Raw genomic sequence first — 21,234 nt, 5'->3', positions numbered from 1 at the left:
TTGTCAAGCACATCTAGATATGATGCCAAATACCTTTAAACCCATAGAAAGTTTGGATGGAGTTGCACTTTGAATCTGTAAAACTTATATGTTAGGGTAAACAATTGCAAGCAATTTACAACATGCACATCATGGTATAATGTCCATTCTTCATATACTTAGTGTCATTGTATCTAAATTTATTGAAAGGTTTAGAAGAGTTGATACATATATATCGAAAAAAAAAACAGACCGACAAACATGAAGATTTTTATATACTGCCAAATTTTATTAGCAGAGGATATTTAAAATTTCAGTCTTTCCAGACTGGAGTTAAACAGAACATAAGCAGACGATGATCTTAAACTCTAAACCGGGTTTGAAACAACATGCCAGTACAACTTAAGTGTGTTCAGACCATGTAACAACAAAAACTAAAGAAAGGGTGTGTCTGGTTCCTCAAAGATAAGATACTAGTAAAAAATGCATTATGGATTCTCATCTAAATTGATACAAAGAGACTGAACTAAAAACCAGTCATTCAAACAAGAACATTTGTTCAAGGTTATGGAACAATGATCATCAGCTATACTCTCCACTGACTACTCTGCCATTCCCTGTGATACCAAGTAACCAATAGCAGTTTCTATTGATGTCAGACAATACCCTTCCTCTCCCATGATATATCTGAAAAAAAAATTATGGATAATTACTGGATGTAAAAATAAATACATTTTTATATAAATATGTAATACAATGGTTTTTTTTTTATTGCAAAATTGAATAATTGTGAGTGCTGCAATCCATATAATTTCAAATCACATTTTGGATTTCTAATATGAATGAAGCTGAAGTACTCCTAATTGAAATGTTTTGATTTTTTAATTGTTAAGTTTTCTTTGCTCATGGTAATTGCTTAAGTATTGTATAGCATTCAATAGAAAATTGATTATAGATTACTTTGTAAATACAATCTATGTTCAGCAACTGATCAAAAATAGGGGGTTTTCATGTTATCTTAGTACTTTCTATCAGTCAGCTTGTCTATTCTTGTTTTATCATCTGGAAACCATAAATAAGGACGAGACAATTTAAGGCAACAAGATTTGATACCTGAAAATGGGGCTGCTTGATCTGTATTTTATAGTACTAAACAATTTCTAAAAGTTTTGATGAAAATCCTTTCAACTGATAATAATCATATAGATACCAACCTGAGATCAACAGATGGTGAGACAAATACCGTTCTATGCAAACAGAGGGTATTATTTAATACCTTGCCATAACACATGATGGAGTATAAAAATAGGGCACAGCTCTATAGGGTATGTAAGTCTGGTCACGTGACTCTGTGGTTTCATGTGAATGGGTCATCGTCTATGATTCAAATGCATGGAGATTCTTCATTAACATAACATTGAGTTCAATATTAAAAGCAAAATATCTTTTTGTGTAAAAAAACTGATACAAAAATTACAAATATCTAGTTCAAAAAGACAAAAATCTTAAGAAAAGCATAAAATAGAAGATTTTCCAATGTGATGCAGCATTTTGAGATCCCGGAAGTAAACAATAAAATGCAGATCGGTCCTCAGACTTCAAAACCTTCCACATCAGAAATTACAGAAGAGAAATACTAGAACTAGACATACAAACCCTATAAAGCCTGAGCGAGACTTGAAGAGTAGTTAAGGACATATATAAAGCAGGGTGTTTGAGCGAGACTTGAAGAGTAGTTAAGGACATATATAAAGCAGGGTATTTGAGCGAGACTTGAAGAGTAGTTAAGGACATATATAAAGCAGGGTGTTTGAGCGAGACTTGAAGAGTAGTTAAGGACATATATAAAGCAAGGTGTTTGAGCGAGACTTGAAGAGTAGTTAAGGACATATATAAAGCAAGGTGTTTGAGCGAGACTTGAAGAGTAGTTAAGGACATATATAAAGCAGGGTGTTTGAGCCAGACTTGAAGAGTAGTTAAGGACATATATAAAGCAAGGTGTTTGAGCAAGACTTGAAGAGTAGTTAAGGACATATATAAAGCAGACTGTTTCAGCGAGACTTGAAGAGTAGTTAAGGACATATATAAAGCAGGCAGTCTGAGCAAGACTTGAAGAATAGTGAAGGACATATATAAAGCAGGCAGTTTGAACGAGACTTGAAGAGTAGTTAAGGACATGTATAAAGCAGGCAGTTTAAGTGAGACTTGAAGAGTAGTTAAGGACATATATAAAGCAGGGTGTTTGAGCGAGACTTGAAGAGTAGTTAAGGACATATATAAAGCAGGGTGTTTGAGCGAGACTTGAAGAGTAGTTAAGGACATATATAAAGCAGGGTGTTTGAGCAAGACTTGAAGAGTAGTTAAAGACATATATCAAGCAGGCAGTTTGAGCGAGACTTGAAGAGTAGTTACGGACATATATAAAGCAAGGTGTTTGAGCAAGACTTGAAGAGTAGTTAAGGACATATATAAAGCAGGCAGTTTGAGCAAGACTTAAAGAGTAGTTAAGGACTTATATAAAGCAGGGTGTTTGAGCGAGACTTGAAGAGTAGTTAAGGACATATATGAAGCAAGGTGTTTGAGCGAGACTTGAAGAGTAGTGAAGGACATATATAAAGCAAGGTGTTTGAGCGAGACTTGAAGAGTAGTTAAGGACATATATAAAGCAGGCAGTTTGAGCGAGACTTGAAGAATAGTGAAGGACATATATAAAGCAGGCAGTTTGAACGAGACTTGAAGAGTAGTTAAGGACATATATAAAGCAGGCAGTTTAAGCGAGACTTGAAGAGTAGTTAAGGACATATATAAAGCAGGCTCTTTGAGTGAGACTTGAAGAGTAGTTAAGGACATATATAAAGCAGGCAGTTTCAGCGAGACTTGAAGAGTAGTTAAAGACATATATCAAGCAGGCACTTTGAGCGAGACTTGAAGAGTAGTTAAGGACATATATAAAGCAGGCAGTTTGAGCAAGACTTAAAGAGTAGTTAAGGACTTATATAAAGCAGGGTGTTTGAGCGAGACTTGAAGAGTAGTTAAGGACATATATGAAGCAAGGTGTTTGAGCGAGACTTGAAGAGTAGTGAAGGACATATATAAAGCAAGGTGTTTGAGCGAGACTTGAAGAGTATTTAAGGACATATATAAAGCAAGGTGTTCGAGCGAGACTTGAAGAGTAGTTAAGGACATATATAAAGCAAGGTGTTTGAGCGAGACTTGAAGAGTAGTTAAGGACATATATAAAGCAGGGTGTTTGAGCAAGACTTGAAGAGTACGTAGTTAAGGACGTATTACCCTTCATGTATGAACTCCTCTAGCATCAGACATTCTGAGAGAAGCTGTGGTTGTCCTGTCTTTATAATAACATAGGACAGGATTGGTAGTAAATCATCTGCTCCACTACAATAATTAATAGGAAAAATATATTTTTGAATCAAGAATATACTGACAGAAATAGCATGCATACATATATCGCAAGCTTATGCAATTTATTACCTGCCCAGGACAATATCCACCAATATAATGCCCAACAACAAATTAAAATTCAAATAGATACAAAAATTCTACTGAAAATTGGGATCTAATAAAATCTATTGGTAACTAACTGACAAACCATGAACATATTAACCAGCCAAAGAAAATATCCTAACATTACTATAAGTACATTGTAACTGGAAGTTCGGGCATCAAAAAGATAACAAGAAACATGGATTATGTTACCATATAATACATAAATGAAATGAAGAACTTACACTGCTGGCACTTTCTGATCTTTATAATATTCTTCAATACAACTGCAAACAAGTCTAGAACATTTCACTGAAAAAGTTTAATTTTGACTATTTGCAACATCAGTATCAAGGAAAAAAGACAATAATTTGCATATCATGATGATGCATTGAGTTATAATTTCACTGAAATGCACTGAAAATGAACATTTCAAGGGCCGATAACTCTCTCAAAAACCTCATTTTTCTAACATTCTATCGAAAAAGTTTCTGAGCAATGCCAGTAAAGCAGAGATTAAATTATGGTCTTTTCAAATACAGAACGTATCCTTAAGTGATATTACATTGTCAGATTGGCGGTGTTTTGACATGCATGTTTCTGATTTTTCCCATTTTGCCTGATTTATACAAACACTTACACTTAATACACTTTTCAAGTAAAAATTCTATCATAAATCACAATCAAAGTAATGAAAAATAAGGCCATTCAAATTAATATTTTGGTTCTCAGGCAAGTTTGAAGGAATACTAATTTTGGAGATATAAAAAAGATTTTTACATTATTCAGTGGCAAAAAAAAATATTTAAGGAGGTGTTTTTGTTTCTATCTTGTTGATATGGTGATAAGAATAGGTAATGATGCATCCTTAAGAGAGACAAGGGAGGGCCTGAAAACCAGGAAGTAGTTTTAACAAAGAAATCTACAAGACAACTCAAGATAATCAAAATAAAAAAAAACAAAAACAAACAATAAGCTGTCCAATAGAAATGAACTAAATAAGTACAAACAGATAAAAGAACAGCACAAACCCCAGAGAGAACATCAGGTACTCTGGAAGGGTGAGCAGTGCCTGCTGTTTGGAACAACAACTGATTTACTTACCTAGACACTCTAGTTTACTTAGAAGAGTCTGTTGATGTTGCAGGGTCTTTAGGTGTGTGATGACATTGTCATATGGAGCATCTAGACTACATAACTGAAGTTTGGTATTAACACTACAATCCACAGGTAGACAGGTAGCTTTCTCTGTCATCACATAGGCTAAAGCTAACTCCTTTGGTTCATTGGCTAGTCTGAAACAGAAAGAAATAATTATAATATTTTAAAATATTCTCTTCCATCCAAGTCTCAAGTATTTAAGACATGTATTTCTAACTCACAATTTGTCAAATGTTTAAATGAGTTACTTCAGTTCCTTTCATCACAAAAAGGCAATGTTTTAGCGATTTAAAAAAAGCTAATGTAATTAATTCTTGTCTATCTATTTGTTCACAACATTTTTGCACACTTATTCTGAAAGTTTATCTTTCTGATTTAACATCAAAATTGCTTTTCAAATACATGAGTAAAACAACATAGTTGAATTAAATGATAAATCTTCTCAACTGAAGTTTTTTTTATCAATTTTTGCGGTTCACCTAAATTCTATTGATTTAATTTCTTATGTGTATTATTTTTTATAAAGAGTTTATATTGTTGTTTGATTTACCAACAACAAAAATTAGTACCAAGCTGTGACCCTGGATCAAAAATTAGTATCAGGCTGTGATTCTGGAACAAAAATCAGTACCAGGCTCTGACCCTGGAACAAAAATCAGTATCAGGCTGTGGCCCTGGAACAAAAATCAGCAAAAGGCTGAAACCCTGAAACAAAAATAAATACCAGGCTGTGACCCTGGAACAAAAATCAGTATCAGGCTGTGGTCCTTGAACAAAAATTAGTACCAGGCTGTGACCCTGGAACAAAAATTAGTACCAGGCTGTGGCCCTGAACAAAAATTATTTCACAGATAATGTCTAGATGAATAAAATGAAGATGCGTTTTATTTTGGGAAATTTTGGGGGATTTGTCAACATTTCGTTCAGTTGTAGATCAGCAAAAACAAAATACCGCCAGACATGACATGTCAAGTAAAAATGCCTTTGGTCCAGCAAGAAATTTATAAGTTGCACATATTGGAGAAAAGAATAATGTTAGAGGTTCTATTTCATATTCACTGAAATATTTTACAATGTAGATATACCCCAGTATTTTACCAACCTATAGAGGCCTAGTAGAAAACGCCAAATTGGTTTAAAGGTAGACTCCTCCAACATTACATAGCACTGGTCTTTGCCTTCAATACAATCTAACTGCTCATAGCACACGGTAAATAATACCAGCATCTTTTCTGAATAGTGATGAATATCCTGGGCAATTCCTTTGATGTGCCGTTGATAAGCTTCATTTTTCAAATCTTTTATCTTCATTTCAACTGCTTTTAAATCTGACAACGAGGAAACTGCAAAAATTTTGAGATTTTCATCAGTCTCATCTTTTTCCTTCAGGGTGTCTTTACTTACAGTTTCATTGAAATCTTCATCTGAATTTTCCTCATCAAACAATTCATCCATATTGTCTTGATTATACTTATCATACTCCTGTGAAACTTGGTGAAGAATTCCTTTAGCTTGTCTAACATCAGATTTCAATTTCTCCCTTTCCTCTTCACCCATATCTATGGTTTTTTCAACGTCTCTCTTAATTTCTTTTCCCACTTTCTCTAAATCATTTGGCTCAGATTCAAAATTAGGCACCCAAACATCTCCAGTCTTGATCTCAATATCATCATCACTTTTATCTGACTGGTCACTGTCTACTCCTTTATCCACTTCTTCAACATTCAACTCCTTGCCATCAGTTTTTGTCACAATTTCAACCCCTTTCACAAGACCAGTCTCAGAATTCACCCTTTCTTTCTGTTTCTGATCATCTGTACTACATGTTTCATTGGCAACTTTTTCATCTGATTTTTCATTGCCCTTTTCTTTGTTATTGTCACCATCTGGACTCTCTCGAGCAGATGAACACCTTGGATATAGATTTTTTGATAAAGGTACTTTAATTTCTTCAATTATTTTCAGTTTTTCACCCACTAAATGTTGAAGCTTGATTGTTAGCTTGGTCTGCTGATTTGTAATCTTCTCCATTAAAGGATGGTCTTTTGATCTAAAAAGAAATGAAGCTGTTATGCTAGACAAAACATACAAATATATATACATTGTATAGCATACATGCATCTGTACATACCACTATTTATCAACCATTACGTTCAAAGCCTTAACAAAATAACGATTACAAAGTCTTTCTCAAAACCCATCCAATTTACAACAGGAAAATTATAATACTTCATTTCTACTGTTATGTATTCAAAGGTATGGTCATGGAAATTACATTACAGAAAACTCCTCGTCAGAGTACATGCCAGTGTTCATTAGATTGGCATTTGTTATTTCTGGACTTTTTACATCTTTTCACCCATAACAGTTGTAGTAAAAGCATTACTTGATAAACTTAGGGTTTCACAATCTCTGTTCAACATAGATGTATATTTTGACTTACCCTGAGTTTCACTCGTAATCACGGGAATGAAAATGGGGTCACAATTACTTAACATTTGCATATATATATTTAACTTCCATCATAATTATAAATCTTTGGTCTTGATTGTCAATGTTGTGGAATAATGCTTACATTTTTGGGGGGGTTTTAGGTTTCAATGAAAAAGCTTTGCTTGGAAATTTTTTATCATAACTGCAGACAAGTCATCAACTTGTTTTTATTATATTAACGCACAAATCATAAATTCAAATATTCCAACAGAATATCATTTTATCTCTTACCCCCAAAAAATTAAATCACAGTATTTAATTATAAGTCCAGTGGTGAAGGGACACATAATTGCTTAAATAATAGATTCATTTTTTATAGTTTAGGTCCAACCTGAATATTTTCTGCAGCAACTTGTTAATCAATTCAGGATCACTAGGCTTTTCATCCATTTGTTTTCTCAATTCTCCAAAATCTGTCTGAAAAACAGTTAAATGACTTGATAAAACATGCATGCATCGTTGATAAGGTGACTGTGTAAAATGTAATACAAAAACTATCTGTACATATTTAGTATTTAAAAAAACCCAAAAAAAAACATTAAATTAAATTAAATCTGTAAAATATAGATAAGTAATAAATTTCCATCTGATTTTTTTTTCAGACAACTTACATGCTCTTGCTCATATTCCAATACTTTTTTGTAGGTTTGTCTTTGTTCTTTATCATCATCAGTTAATCCTGTTGGTTTCCCAAATCTCCTAAAATTTGAAAGTATATACCAGTAATTCAGAGATTTGTGTTATGTTTTAAACTGTGAAACCTCACAAAACTCTTAAACAACCAAACTTGAAGCCAGGAATGAGAAACTGTCCAAAACCTGATCATGTCTTCATCCTGAAGTAATTCTGTGTATTACTGAATTAATTTCAAACCAGTGGGACAAAATCTTCATTCAAATATTCCTCTCAATATATAAACTACTAATATGCCTTAACAATACACAAGAGCCAAACTAGAGGTCCTAAAGAATCTGATATGCTAACCTTGAAAAAAAAATATAAATCTGATGGCCATATTATATGATCAAGCAGAACAATTTTTTCCATTTACAGCAGCCCCTCCTAACACCACTAAGGAATTGTGTATGATGGATTATTTCAGCAAAAGAAAGTTTCTTACTATTATGGTCCTTAATACATGTATATAATTTAAAAACTGCAAAAAACATCATTGTTCCAAAGGGATAACATTGCTTACATGGACCTTTGATGCAGGTAATTTATAAAAATAAAAGCTGGACATCTGCTAGATGTTTTAATAAGTTACAATCCCTCATTGTTTTTATCATGCAGCATACAGATGCCTGGGCAGAAAGACAAAAATATGTTTCCTCAAAAGAAGTGGCTAGGTTTCTTTTGAATTACATGTATGTCAGATCTGTTACACCATACCTTGCAGCTTGTTCCTCCAGTCTTTGTTGTCTTTCTTCCATCTTTTTCTTCAGCTATTAAGTTATCAAGGATAATTTTTTGAATTATTATTTCTTTCTGTTGTGTATGCTGGCAACAAGAAATCTGTGAGCAATGGCTGACTAGTGATACCCTGCTGTTAATCACAAAAAAAAACAAAGTCCTCAGAACACAGGACTTTGTTGTAGAATTTTTCTAAAAATAAATCCCACCATATTGCATACTTATAAGTAGAATGTATTAAAATTTCAAGCCACTGTGATGAGTAGTTGCTGAAAAAACTGTGATGGACAAAACACAGAGCAGGGGTATAATTAGTTAATGCTTTTTTCACGGAGTTGATTCAACAAGTACATGTAGAGTCAAGTACAAACATTTCTATAAAGGCTCTATGAGCTTTTGTCCATGCTTATCAAAATGCAAAAACAAAAACCAATTGATCTCTGTGATGAATGTTGATCCATTTCAAAGAATGCTGATATTGATATTGCACTTATTATACAGACTTTCCTTTATAACTTTTCCTTTTGACTATTGCTTAGAGTATATCAGTTCAGTAATTTTGTTATTATCCTTCATTCATATGTTTGGAAGAAGAAATCATTCTTCATCAATATCTCAGGTGCCAAGATTTATTTGCATTTAATTAAAAAAGATACAGCTTCTTCTTGAACCTTTGCTATCGCTAAATTTTCTGCCATTTTTCTTTGTATTGTCAAGCTCTAAAAATTATTACATACATTAAATATTTGTTATATAAATGTGAAACTATAAAAAAAACATGTTATAAAAAAGTATTATTAAAGACTTCATATCATTTTTCTACATAATTATTCTTCAAATAGCTAAAAAATTGTTCTAATCAGACACTGTTTTCATTTCCTGCTACAGTGTTACAGTGTTACTATGACTGGAATTTCATCATTTATATTTCTAACACTTAAACTTGTAATTGCACATAAAAGTAAATAACTCTCCGAATCCTTTGCTTACATTGTATTTATGTTATTATACTATTGTTTGAATTTCTAAATAAAATGTTTACACTAACTATCTTTCTGAAATGATATTCACCATCTGATTAAAAATTCAAAAAAGGTTAGAGCAGTCAAGCAACTATATAAGTTTTTACTTGTTTCAACTTTTATCAGTAGGACACTTATCCTTCTGGTGCACATAGTCCACGCTCCAAGTTTTTAATGAAGTTGAAATGCTCATTTGCTTTCGTTTCTTTGTACATGTAATTTGTTTATTTTATGTTTTTTGGCCCTCTTTTCCTTGTCTAGTATATATCCCTGGATTGCATAGTTTTGATTTACAATAGAATTCCCTTGATTATTCCTTAGCACAAAAATAGACTTCAACAATATTTAATATCCCATAATAGTTTCATAACTTTGAAAAGAAAAAATAAGAAATTCTGAAAGATTGAGGTATTAATCTCAATTTTTTAACTCGAGGCCTAATTGATGCTTAACTGTTGCCATTCTTCTTTTTGGGTCCATCCTATCCAGTCTTGCTTTGTATGCCATCATCATTTGTTGATTCTGCTTGTAAGCTTGTTCCAAAGGAGACTGGCTTTTAGGACTATAAAAAGATTATTGATGATGATCAACTTATGCAAGATTTATCAGTTTTTTAATACTCTTACAGTGAGTAAAATAGTTATTTGGTTTTCTTTTAATAAATGACCATTACCTGACAAACTTCCTTATGTAGTTACTGGAGAACTATGAAGGAGATTTAAGGAAGTAGACCTAGGGGAAGGGACATAACTCTTGAAATCAATGATAAGTCTGTATCATATTCAATTTCACAAAAGCCTTTCAAGCTTTCATTTGAAACAGAATGAAATCAATCCAAGTTACTTTGATGCTTACATGACATTGTAAAATGCTGACTGCAAACATTCCAATGATGTGTATTTAAGTGTAAGCTTTTGTAAGAATCAGGCAAAAATGGAAAATCATAAACATGCATGTCAAAAATCCACCTATCTTACAATATTATTTCATCCAAGGATGATTTCTCTTTTTAAAATTAAATTATCACTTTTTGATCTCTGTATCACTGCATTTGTTCAGAAATTTTTCAATAGAATGTTAGAAAAATGAGGTTTTTGTCTGAGTTATCTTTCCCTGGAAATGTTTATTTCAGTGCATTTCAATTAAATAATAACTCAATTTACAAAAAAAAATTGGGTGTTTTTTTTTTCCTTGCTTGGTGCAAGTAGTCAAATTAAACTTTCAAAATGGTAGATTTTGTCATACCATGTTTCACCCACTGCCTGATTCTTACACTGAGGCTAACACTTGACTTTTCCATTGTTCCATAGGAATCTGAATCTATGTCAATGATGAACATAAAGCTGTAAATATATCCTTCCCAAAACCTAAACATTTTTCATCAGGTGAAGGTTGTTCAATCAAGAGAGAGCCCGGAACTTGCTTTGAGGCCCTTTCATACTTGTACCAATGTTTATTAATTTTCCCACTTTTCGGCTTGAAGTTGTTTTTTTATCAATTGTTTAAGCATTGAAAGCTTTTTAAACAATTTGATACATTGCAAGGAAGTTTACAGAAGGATACTCTTAAACTGAACATGCCAAATGTTTTAATAAGACCTTCTTCCTGTTACATTGTGTTAAGTTTGTGTTATGTAATCAGTTTACAACAACTGAAATTCAAAGTACAGTAAGGTAGGGGTTGCATGGGCTAAAGATATACGGACATATGGAGGTCATGATTATCATGCAGAATGTATGATTCTCATATTATCCAAAAATATGGTTCAAGAATGGTGTGGTATTTACCAAAACCAAAATCTAGTAATTAAACAACATGCCCCAACAGGAACTACTCTGCAATTTCCTCCACACTTAAAAAATTAACCTTGGATGCAGAAAGGAGAATTTCTTCTTCAAAAATTTGCCAGAATTGAAGTGTTACACATTTCAAAGTAGCTCTAACCACCAGGTGGCACAAAAGAATTAGTTAAATATCACTAGAAATAAAGAACAATAATTCTTTTGAGAATTCTGGCACAAAGTGAGGAGCTAAGAAAAAAAATATGGTTAAAAATTCAAACAGTTAAATATAATTTCTAAATACATAGATAGCAGTGATTTACTAAATGTTCCAAGTGTAAAAAAAATCAATAATTCACATTGTGAAATAAATTTGATAACTTCACTCTTGGACTTTCTCCCGCCAAAATGCCATAACCTGAATATCAGTCCGCCATTCACAAAATTTAAAACTTATATTGAAAATAGGAATGAATAATGGAGGAAATCTATACAATATATTGGATAATCAATTGGTTATTGTGAATAACCAAAATATGATCATTCATGCCAAGAACAAATGAAGATTAAACTTGTGTGCGGGACTAGTTCCACACATGTTAAATCTAGGCGTTCTTTGGCACTCATAATTTTATTTTGATCATTCATTCTTTTCAATTAATTATCCTATTAAGAATCGGATCAAATTCTGGACAGATTTTTTTCCAACTAGTGCCTCCAAGGCCTTTCTTGATGTAATGAGAAAGACTGAGGAGTTCTGATTGACAATATGATATTATTTGTTATTTTAATGGCTATTTCTCCACCTCTGTATTTCTTCTGGTAAAACAATTAAAAAATTTGGACAGTACCCAGTCTCAGTCTTTTACTGTAATTTACATCCAGTATTATATTATATTGTGAACTGATATGTGTGCACCAGACAAGACACAGCAAACTTACATTTGAAAACTTTCATTCATTATGTGTGGTTTGTTTGGTTGGCATGATTCTGATGGTGTTGTTGGTTCAGATTTTGTTCCACTTGATCTACATGGCATTTTAGTCTTGCAGCTGTCTATAGGTGGCCCCTCAGAATCTGAAAATCATTGAACTTTATAGATTAAAATAGCTTAAATAGGTAAATAATTTGTAAACTATGGCTCACTAGTGATACCCATGCTATCAATCCCAATATAAAGAAAAAATAAGTCCTCGGCAAACAGGAAATTGTTGTCCAATTTTTCCAAAAACGGATCCCCATAATACGACATACCTACAGGAAAAATGTGCTTCAAGCTGCTGTGATGAGTAGTCGCTGAGGAAACTGTGATGGACAAAAATATGTACGCAAATCAGTTTACTATTAGTAATGTGTTAGCTGAAATTTATTTTGCCTCTGATGAATACCTAATTTTTAAGGAATTCTTTTTTATATACAATAAAAACAAACCTGTCTTTAATACAAGGTATATGGATGGGCAATAAGATTGACAAATGGATGATTGGACAAGGTCATTCTTATGTAACCCCCAAACTTTTTTGTGGGGGATATAATCAAGATGTAATTAAATGAGTGTACTGATACAATGTAACAGTTAAATCAGCACAAACTCACCAGTCTGGTTAACGATTGTAGCAACTCTATCCATACACTGTTGACCTAATCGTACCATTTTGACAGTCTCTTTACCAATAATCAAGTGTAGGCTTCCTAGAAGTTAAAATTTCATTTTTTAAAATGATAAAGTAAATTAAATTTTCGATGGACCTAGTATTTTTTTTGTATTTTTACTTTCTTTTCAAGCATACATTATTTCTTTGTACAGGACTGTATCAATTAAAAATAATGTATACTGATGAAATTACTGATTTAATGTAAACTGTTTCAGAGACCCTGAAGTTAAGGAATGCCATTTAACTTAAGGTGCATAAACAATTGACAATCATACTTCCATATACTTGCCTCCAAGTCTGGCATCTTGCAGTAGCTTGGTACTAAGTCTAAGAATACATTCCAAATATTTCATATATGCTTCCTGTAAAAAAAAATAAAATTTATAAAACAACGAAGTGAAGAAAATACATTAAGTATTGTATATATATACATCTTCAACCTGTTCATCAGTGTCATGTTAGGCAAAATAAAAAACAACAAGTCATTGAACTAGTTGCAACATATAAAGCCCTGAAAGTGAAAGCATTCCAGATAAGAATTGGTCAAAAGAGTGAAATCATTCTTCATTTTTCAATGATATCGGGTATAAACATATTTTGTAATTTTCTTTAGCAAAAAATCACACCTTCAAATCAATATGATATAAAAATTGAGTAACCCTCTAACACAATCTATTGACAGACTAAAAACCATAGAAGGTCACCTGGCAACTTATAACTTATATTGAACAGATAAAGCACTGCACTTTCAGTGAAAAGTGTTTATGACAAAATCCTGAATAAACCCAAAACTGTTAAAATCATAAACTTTCTTAAGTTTCCTACAATGTTATTTTGAACCTGGGTAAGCTAAGGACCAGGACCAGTTTGAACAAATAATTTTTTGTCTAGAAGAGGCTTAGTTTTGACAGGTTTGATGATATGAACTTTAGAACAAATGAAACCCATAAATTGACTTACCTCCCCTTTAAAACATCAGTATAATTATCTTGATTCATGCACATCTACATATATGACACACAATGTCTAACCTTCAAACAAAGGTTAACTTTGTTAAAAGGTTTAGGTAAAATTCTGACAGACAGAAAGCTTTCATTGTGGGATTATAATAATTCATAACCTATTCTCTTTAAACTAGAGGCCCCAGAATCCTGAATGGCTCACCCGGTTCATTGTTTGTCTTTCAAGGGTTATAACTCTATCAAGGAGCTGTCCTACAACTTCTACCCACGGACAATTTTGTAAAGATCATTGTCAACAATTAACTTTTTTTATAAATCATGGTTTCCAAGATTTGGCTAAAAAACTACAAAAACATCATTTTTCCTCTTTCAAGAGGGGCAATATAACAAAGAGTTATCCTACAACTTGGACCCAATTAAGACCTTTGTAAGCCTTATAATAAGGATCATTTCATTGAAAGTTTTTTTTCTATTTATCATGGTTTTCAAGTCTGAGGCTCCCTGGCAGACCCTGAATTGCTCACCTGGTCTATTTTTCTTCCTTCAAGGGCAATATTATAACTCTAACAAAAATTTGTCCCACAACTTCAACCCAACAAAGACTTTTGTAAAGCTCTCTATCCCTTTAGATATACCTTGAAATAAGTAGCTTTATCCATTATGTTCTATAAATAGACATGGTCACCATGACTTTTATCGGATCAAAAATCCCAAAGCAATTTTGTGCAGGATACCCTAAATAACATTCATACCAACTTTCATTAAAATTTGTCAAATATTTACAGATAAGAAGTTGTTTGAAGAAAAGTTTACAGACACCAAGTGATGGCAATGAAGGTGAAGAATGTCACTACTTGCTACATAACATATTCTTCCCATTGGTATTGCATTAGAATTATATTAATGCATTTTTTTTCAGTTAGTCAGTAGTCAGTTCGTCATGTTTGTCAAAGTTGTATTAGATACCACAGGCAGCAGCATTCCAAATTAAACAAGCCTCATTTTATAGGATGAGATAAGAGCAAGAGGCTCCCTGGAGACTGAATTGTTGACCTGGTTGAATTTTGTCTTTCGTGTGCAGTAAATTTAAGAATTTCTATTACAGTTTTCAAGATATTAGCTGAAAACTGTCAAAAAAAGCCTGTCATTTTTCCCTTTTCAAGGGTAAAAACTCTTACAAGGAATCGTCTGACAACTTTTATCCCTGAAGACTTTTTGTCTATGGATCATTTCAGCTAAATATGGATCATTTCAGCTAAATCTAATGGTTTTGGATATATATCCGAAAAACTACTGTCTGACCCCTATGTTCTATTTTTAGTAATGGCAGCCATGTTTTTCAAGAGATCAAAAATCCCCACATCAGTTCTATGAAAGATACCCTAAGGAACATTCATACCAAGTTTGGTTCCAATTGGTCAAGTAGTGTCAGAGGAGATTTTTGAAAGAAATAAGATAAAAAAATTGCAAAAAATGTTGAAAAAGGGCAATAACTCCAACATGGCTTAACAGAATTAAATGAAAATTTAACCTAAGATAGATCTCATCATGCTAAACACTTTTAACCCAGAATTTAGCTAAACATAATGATTTTGGAGCTATACTCGAAAAGCTACTGTCTGACCCCTATGTTCTATTTTTAGTAACGGCAGCAATGTTTTATGACAGATCAAAAATCCCCACATCAATTCTATGCAAGATATCCCAAGGAACATTCATACCAAGTTTGGTTCAAATTGGTCGAGTAGTGTCAGAGGAAAAGTTTTGAAAAATTGTTAATGATGACAAGGGATGATGACGAATGCCAAGTGATAGCAATAGCTCACCTGGCCTTTGGCCAGGTCAACTAAAAAGGACAATCATAAGAATACTACATACAATATTATACCCCTGAGTGTGCCTCTGTTACCTACTCCTGCATCACTCATTGGTCATTTGGCAAATCTTTCTTTGTTTTTAAAGAATTTGAAACCCTGATTTACCCCATCATACTTCAGTAATGGTATTTTTTTTTTTTGGTTCAAAATAACCAATTTTAAAATTATGAAAATTTGTATTCTTCTATTTTTGTCTACCCCTTGCAACTAGAATGTCAGTGAAAAAATTTCTTCTATGTAAAATAAATTAATTTCATGATTGTACAATCAGCATTTCACTTTTTGTTATGTCACCAAGGAAATTCATTACAATTCCTTTGGTTTTTTTATACAGGCTCTACCAAAAATAATGCATACCATGCAAAATGACAGAAGGATGACAGACATGTAGGAGACAGATGCAATACTGGGTATCCAAGGATGTATGTACACTGAAGTAAATTTCAGTGTTCATTTAATTTGTAATCAATTACATTTTACAGAAAATGATAAATACTCATGTAGCAAGATCCAACTTCTTGATGCACTGGACCGAATGACAATTTTAGACTTTTTTCCTTAAATATCAAACTAAAAAATCTGAAATTTTCTGCCGGACTGAAGAAAAAACCACTTGTCATCGCCTTCGCCATGACCCTACATGTTTTTCAATGAAGGGCTAGACGACTTTTATCTCTGCTAGCCTAATATTTTTCTACTGAAACCCTTTGCTCACAACCTTTCTTGACCTCATATGATAATATGGCAAAATATTCCTCATGAACTCTGACCTGAGTCAGATTAAAATGTAGTACTAAACAGACACTTCTTGCATGTCACTTACATTTATTGCTCAGGGTCTTGTGAAGTGACTATTAGAGACCTTTTAATTTTTGGAATGCTTGACAGAAAGATGGATATACATGTAATAAAACATACTCAAAAGAATTATTTAAGAAGCAAACCAAACCAATTATTTTGTTGTTACGAGGGTTTCACACTATGTCCCCCAATATTTCAAGTGGAGAAGTATTTCACCGGAAGAGACCGATGCGTGAACAACATCTTGTGAAGAGCTCCAAAAAACATCGAATTTTGTAGATCACAGATATTCCCTATCCCCCAAATTGGTTCTACAACACTAAAAACGATGTAGCTTATATCTGATTACATAATAATAGAAATATCGAGGTTTAATCCAGCTTTTTTCCTATCAAAACATAACATCGATCGGTGCCATTTTCGAATTTGTAACCAATGTAAACAAATGTGAAACTGATTGATTTTCAACACGTATTGCTGTCAGTTCTGCTGATGGCAACACTCATCGTAGATCTCAATCACCAACACATCAAATCAGAGTACCTCAATGGGAAATATGACAATATACAAGGAAATACTTCCCTGAAGTTAATACACTGTGGCGTTACAATGACAGTCAAATCCAGAAAATTACAAACACTATCCAGTGTCAGACCTCTTCAACACTCACTTGTATACCTCAGCATGTTACTCATAATAAGATCAACAGATGTGGAATGCAATCCAGGCCCATGAACACCAAAGTACCAATGTCAAGTCTGTTCAAAAGCTGTCACTTGGAAGCAAAGGGGAGTAGTCTGTGATGACTGTTCTAAATGGTACCATGCCGAACGCATGGGCATAGCAACTCCAATATATGAAGCCCTTGCCTGTTCCAATATATCATGGCAATGTGTAAATTGTGGGATGCCCAACTTTGCCTCCTCACTATTTGAATCAACAATCATCGACTCCACTACCAACAACAGTTTTTCATCACTTTCAGTTGATGAAAGTATAACCAGCCCTGGACCACCAACCTTTTCATCTTCACCGAAAAGTAGACCAAACCAGAATAAACATATACAATCCACCAAATCTTCTGACACCAAGATAATAGTGGTTAACTTCCAGAGCGTTAAAAATAAAAAAGAAGAAGTACTCAACTTGATCGAAACAACTAACGCCGACATAATCCTAGGCACAGAGACATGGCTTCGAACAGATATAATGAGCTCCGAGATTTTTCCAGCAACATATACTGTATATAGAAAAGATCGAAATGATGGTTATGGAGGAGTGTTAATAGCGATAAAAAACAACATCACAAGTGAAGAACTTAAAGTCGACACCAGAACCGAATCAGTATTTGTTAAACTGACATGCCAGAGGAATAGAACAACCATTATAGGATGCCTATATAGACCACCAAATAGTGTCATTGACTATATTGATAATATGTGTTCTGCAATCGAATCAACATATCAACATCACAAAAACTCAGTTATGTGGCTAGGAGGAGATCTGAACCTACCAGACATAGAATGGAACACATCAACTATCAATGGACACCAAAACTCGTCCCAGATAAACACCAGATTTATAGATATGACAAACGAATGCTGCTTGAAACAGATTGTAGATTTTCCAACTAGAGGAACATCAATCCTGGATTTATTCTTAACAAATAGACCAACCCTGTTAAACCAATGTGAACCATTACCTGGGATAAGGCCAATGATACTGTCTTTATCAACTCCAAAATAGCAACAAGAAATCCAAAACCGACAAAACAAAAGATCTATTTATGGAAACGAGCAGATATAGATTGGCTAAGAACAGCAACAATTGAAATAGTAAAGCAATTCAAAGAACAGTTTAATGTCAGAAGCCAGGTAGCAGATATGTGGAACTTCATACAGACAGAACTACTTAGGATACAAGAGGAACACGTACTATAAAAAATGACATCATCAAGGTTCCATCAACCAAGGATCAACGTTAAAAGAGTAACATCGCAAAAGAAAATGGCATTTAAAAATGCCAGAAGAACAAAATCAGAGAAAGACTTCAAAAGATATAAGAAGCTGAAGAAAACATCACAGAAAGAATGTAAGAATGCCTATGCCAATTATGTCCATGACATCATAAGCCCTGACATCAAAGGAAACCCAAAGAAGTTTTACAGTTTCATCAAAAGCAAAAAATGTGACAACATAGGAGTATCACCACTGAGAAACAAAGATGGCCTAACTTACTCTGACAACAGTACCAAGGCAAATATACTCAATAATCAATTTTCCTCCGTTTTCAACTCCAATGAAGATAAATCCACCATTAAGACAATGAAAAGTGATCCATATCCATCAATGACCAACATTACAGTCACAGAAAAAGGAGTACTTAAACTACTATCAGAACTCAATATTTACAAAGCAATTGGACCAGACAATATTTCAACCCGATTATTAAAGACACTAGCACCAGAGCTGACACCATTATTCATCATCTTCTTCCATGCCTCACTAGACCAGGGCAAGATACCAACTGACTGGAAGAATGCCAATGTAGTTCCAATATTCAAGAAGGGGGACCGTAGCCAAGCATCCAACTACAGGCCGGTTTCACTAACAGCAATACTCTGTAAAATGCTAGAACACGTCATCTGCAGTAACATCCATAAACACTTGGAGCAATACACCATCTTGACAGATGCACAACACGGATTTAGAAAGGAAAGATCATGTGAATCCCAACTGATACTAACAGTTAATGACCTGGCCAAGAACATAGATGACAAGGGACAAATAGATCTAATCCTACTAGACTTTTCTAAAGCCTTCGATAAAGTACCACACGAGAGGCCATTATACAAGATTGACCACTATGGCATCAGAGGTTCAACCCTAACCTGGCTCAGAGACTTCCTAAGTAATCGGCAACAAAAAGTTCTCCAGGAAGGTGAATGCTCAGCAACAGCTCCAGTCCAATCAGGAGTTCCGCAGGGGAGTGTACTTGGACCACTAATGTTCCTCATCTTCATAAATGACTTACCAGAATATGTATCAACATAAGATTATTTGCTGATGACTGTGTCCTTTACCACCAGATCAAGACTACAGCAGGCACAGAAACCTTACAAAATGACTTGAATGGTTTACAACAATGGAAGTCTGACTGGCAAATGGAATTCCATCCCCAAAAATGCCAATTATTGAGAATTACCACCAAAAAGACACCAGTCAATGGCCAATACAACATCCATGGTCACACACTTGAAGAGCTAGACTGCAAAATATCTAGGAGTGACAATCCACAAGACACTGAGCTGGAACCATCACATCAGCAACATAACAAAAAGAGCCAATTCCACCAGAGCCTTTCTCCAGAGGAACTTGCGTAGCTGCCCTAGTAACACCAAGGCACTCTGCTACCAGACACTAGTCAGACCATTGATGGAGTACTCCTGTACCATCTGGGATCCTCACACACAGGAAAACATCAGCAAACTAGAAGCAGTACAGCGAAGAACAGCACGCTTTGTTATGAATGACTACAACAGGACAAGCAGTGTAACATCAATGCTGCAGAATCTTAAATGGGAGCCCCTACAACAATGGAGAGCGAGATGTAAAGCCATCATGATGTACCGTATAGTACATGGTCTGGTTGCCATACAACCAGGTGCATATCTAACATCACACACAACCAACACCAGACGGAACCACCAGTTCAGCTATGTCATCCCATTCGCAAGAACAGAAGTATTTAGATACTCTTTCTTTCCGGACACTATAAGATTGTGGAACGGGCTACTAGACACATTGATATCCAGCAGCTCTCTTGATACTTTCAAGTCAGGAGTGCAGTCCGTCCAAGTCGGATAAACCGCTATCGTTGTTTTTAATCACACTGTATATATGGATCACTCACAGCACTGTACAAATTTGCACACAGATGTTTTTCTCGCATCGACCACTGTATATAAAAGTACGATGATACTACTGTGGAGGACTGTACTTAAACGGAAAAGAAAAAGAGAATCCCTGATGTATTCCGGTTGTATTCCAGTGTTCCTTTATATCCAAATGAACGATATGGTCAAAAAATGTCAGTTAAACAATGTAAGAACCCTATGGAACCAATAAATGCTTGTGTGGTCTTATAAAAACTTATTTTATAAATGCTTTTTTTCTAACTGTTTAAGCATTCATTCAATGACTGAGATTTAGGCGAGGCTTATAACAAATGAAGAATTTGACTTGTATTTTCTTGACATGTAACACTGCATATCACCACTGAAGACACTTCAGTCCAGAGTACTTTAAAATTAAATACACATTTGTGCATGTTGACACAGACCCACATATTAGTTCAACTTACTTGAACCTTATTGTCTCCATCCAGCTTCAGTGCATCTGCTACACCTCTCATAACTGTAGTAAAAGTGGTATTTACAGCTGACATGTTGAAGTATTCACTTTATTCCAGTTTGTAACAAGTGTCGGTCACTTCGGACTTGCAGACAGCTTTTTCACCACTTTCCGGAAGTCTTTACGGAAATCACCGAAGCATCGGTATCACGCGTAAAGAAATAAAACAATAC

At 34.0% G+C, this 21,234-nt stretch overlaps 1 protein-coding gene and 1 long non-coding RNA gene across 2 annotated transcripts; both read right to left on the bottom strand.

The window, feature by feature from the left end:
* Window positions 1–207: 207 nt before the first annotated feature.
* LOC148616563 (VPS9 domain-containing protein 1-like) lies at window positions 208–13,048 on the bottom strand. Its single transcript, XM_088583719.1, has 12 exons — window positions 12,951–13,048; window positions 12,296–12,431; window positions 10,026–10,134; window positions 9,207–9,269; window positions 8,530–8,582; window positions 7,749–7,836; window positions 7,469–7,554; window positions 5,747–6,694; window positions 4,588–4,778; window positions 3,729–3,795; window positions 3,271–3,375; window positions 208–666 (listed from the first exon to the last, which is right to left on the bottom strand). Exons 1-12 carry the CDS (start codon window positions 13,006–13,008, stop codon window positions 582–584), a joined length of 1,989 nt encoding a protein of 662 aa, XP_088439845.1. The 5' UTR covers window positions 13,009–13,048; the 3' UTR covers window positions 208–581.
* Window positions 13,049–13,263: 215 nt separating this feature from the next.
* Window positions 13,264–21,198, bottom strand: LOC148616562 (uncharacterized). Its single transcript, XR_015922236.1, has 2 exons — window positions 21,012–21,198; window positions 13,264–13,371 (listed from the first exon to the last, which is right to left on the bottom strand). It is a non-coding gene; the product is annotated as an uncharacterized LOC148616562 (long non-coding RNA).
* Window positions 21,199–21,234: the final 36 nt, after the last annotated feature.

The sequence above is a fragment of the Perna viridis genome, chromosome 5, assembly GCF_037379345.1.
Source record: "Perna viridis isolate PV_CMFRI_1.1 ecotype Kerala chromosome 5, ASM3737934v1, whole genome shotgun sequence".
Taxonomy (NCBI): Eukaryota; Metazoa; Mollusca; class Bivalvia; order Mytilida; family Mytilidae; genus Perna; species Perna viridis.
The sequence above is the reverse complement of the archived record's forward strand: the minus strand, read 5'-3'. Positions and strand labels throughout refer to the sequence as shown.

Excerpts from the sequence above, each read along its gene's own strand:
- LOC148616563 (XM_088583719.1), bottom strand. The coding sequence starts at position 13,008 with ATGGTACGATTAGGTCAACAGTGTATGGATAGAGTTGCTACAATCGTT. Across the intron at positions 4,779-5,746 it reads TTTCTACTAGGCCTCTATAG|ACTAGCCAATGAACCAAAGG; the intron begins GTTGGTAAAATA and ends TTTCTGTTTCAG. Across the intron at positions 667-3,270 it reads GAGGAGTTCATACATGAAGG|ATATATCATGGGAGAGGAAG; the intron begins GTAATACGTCCT and ends TTTTTTTTTCAG.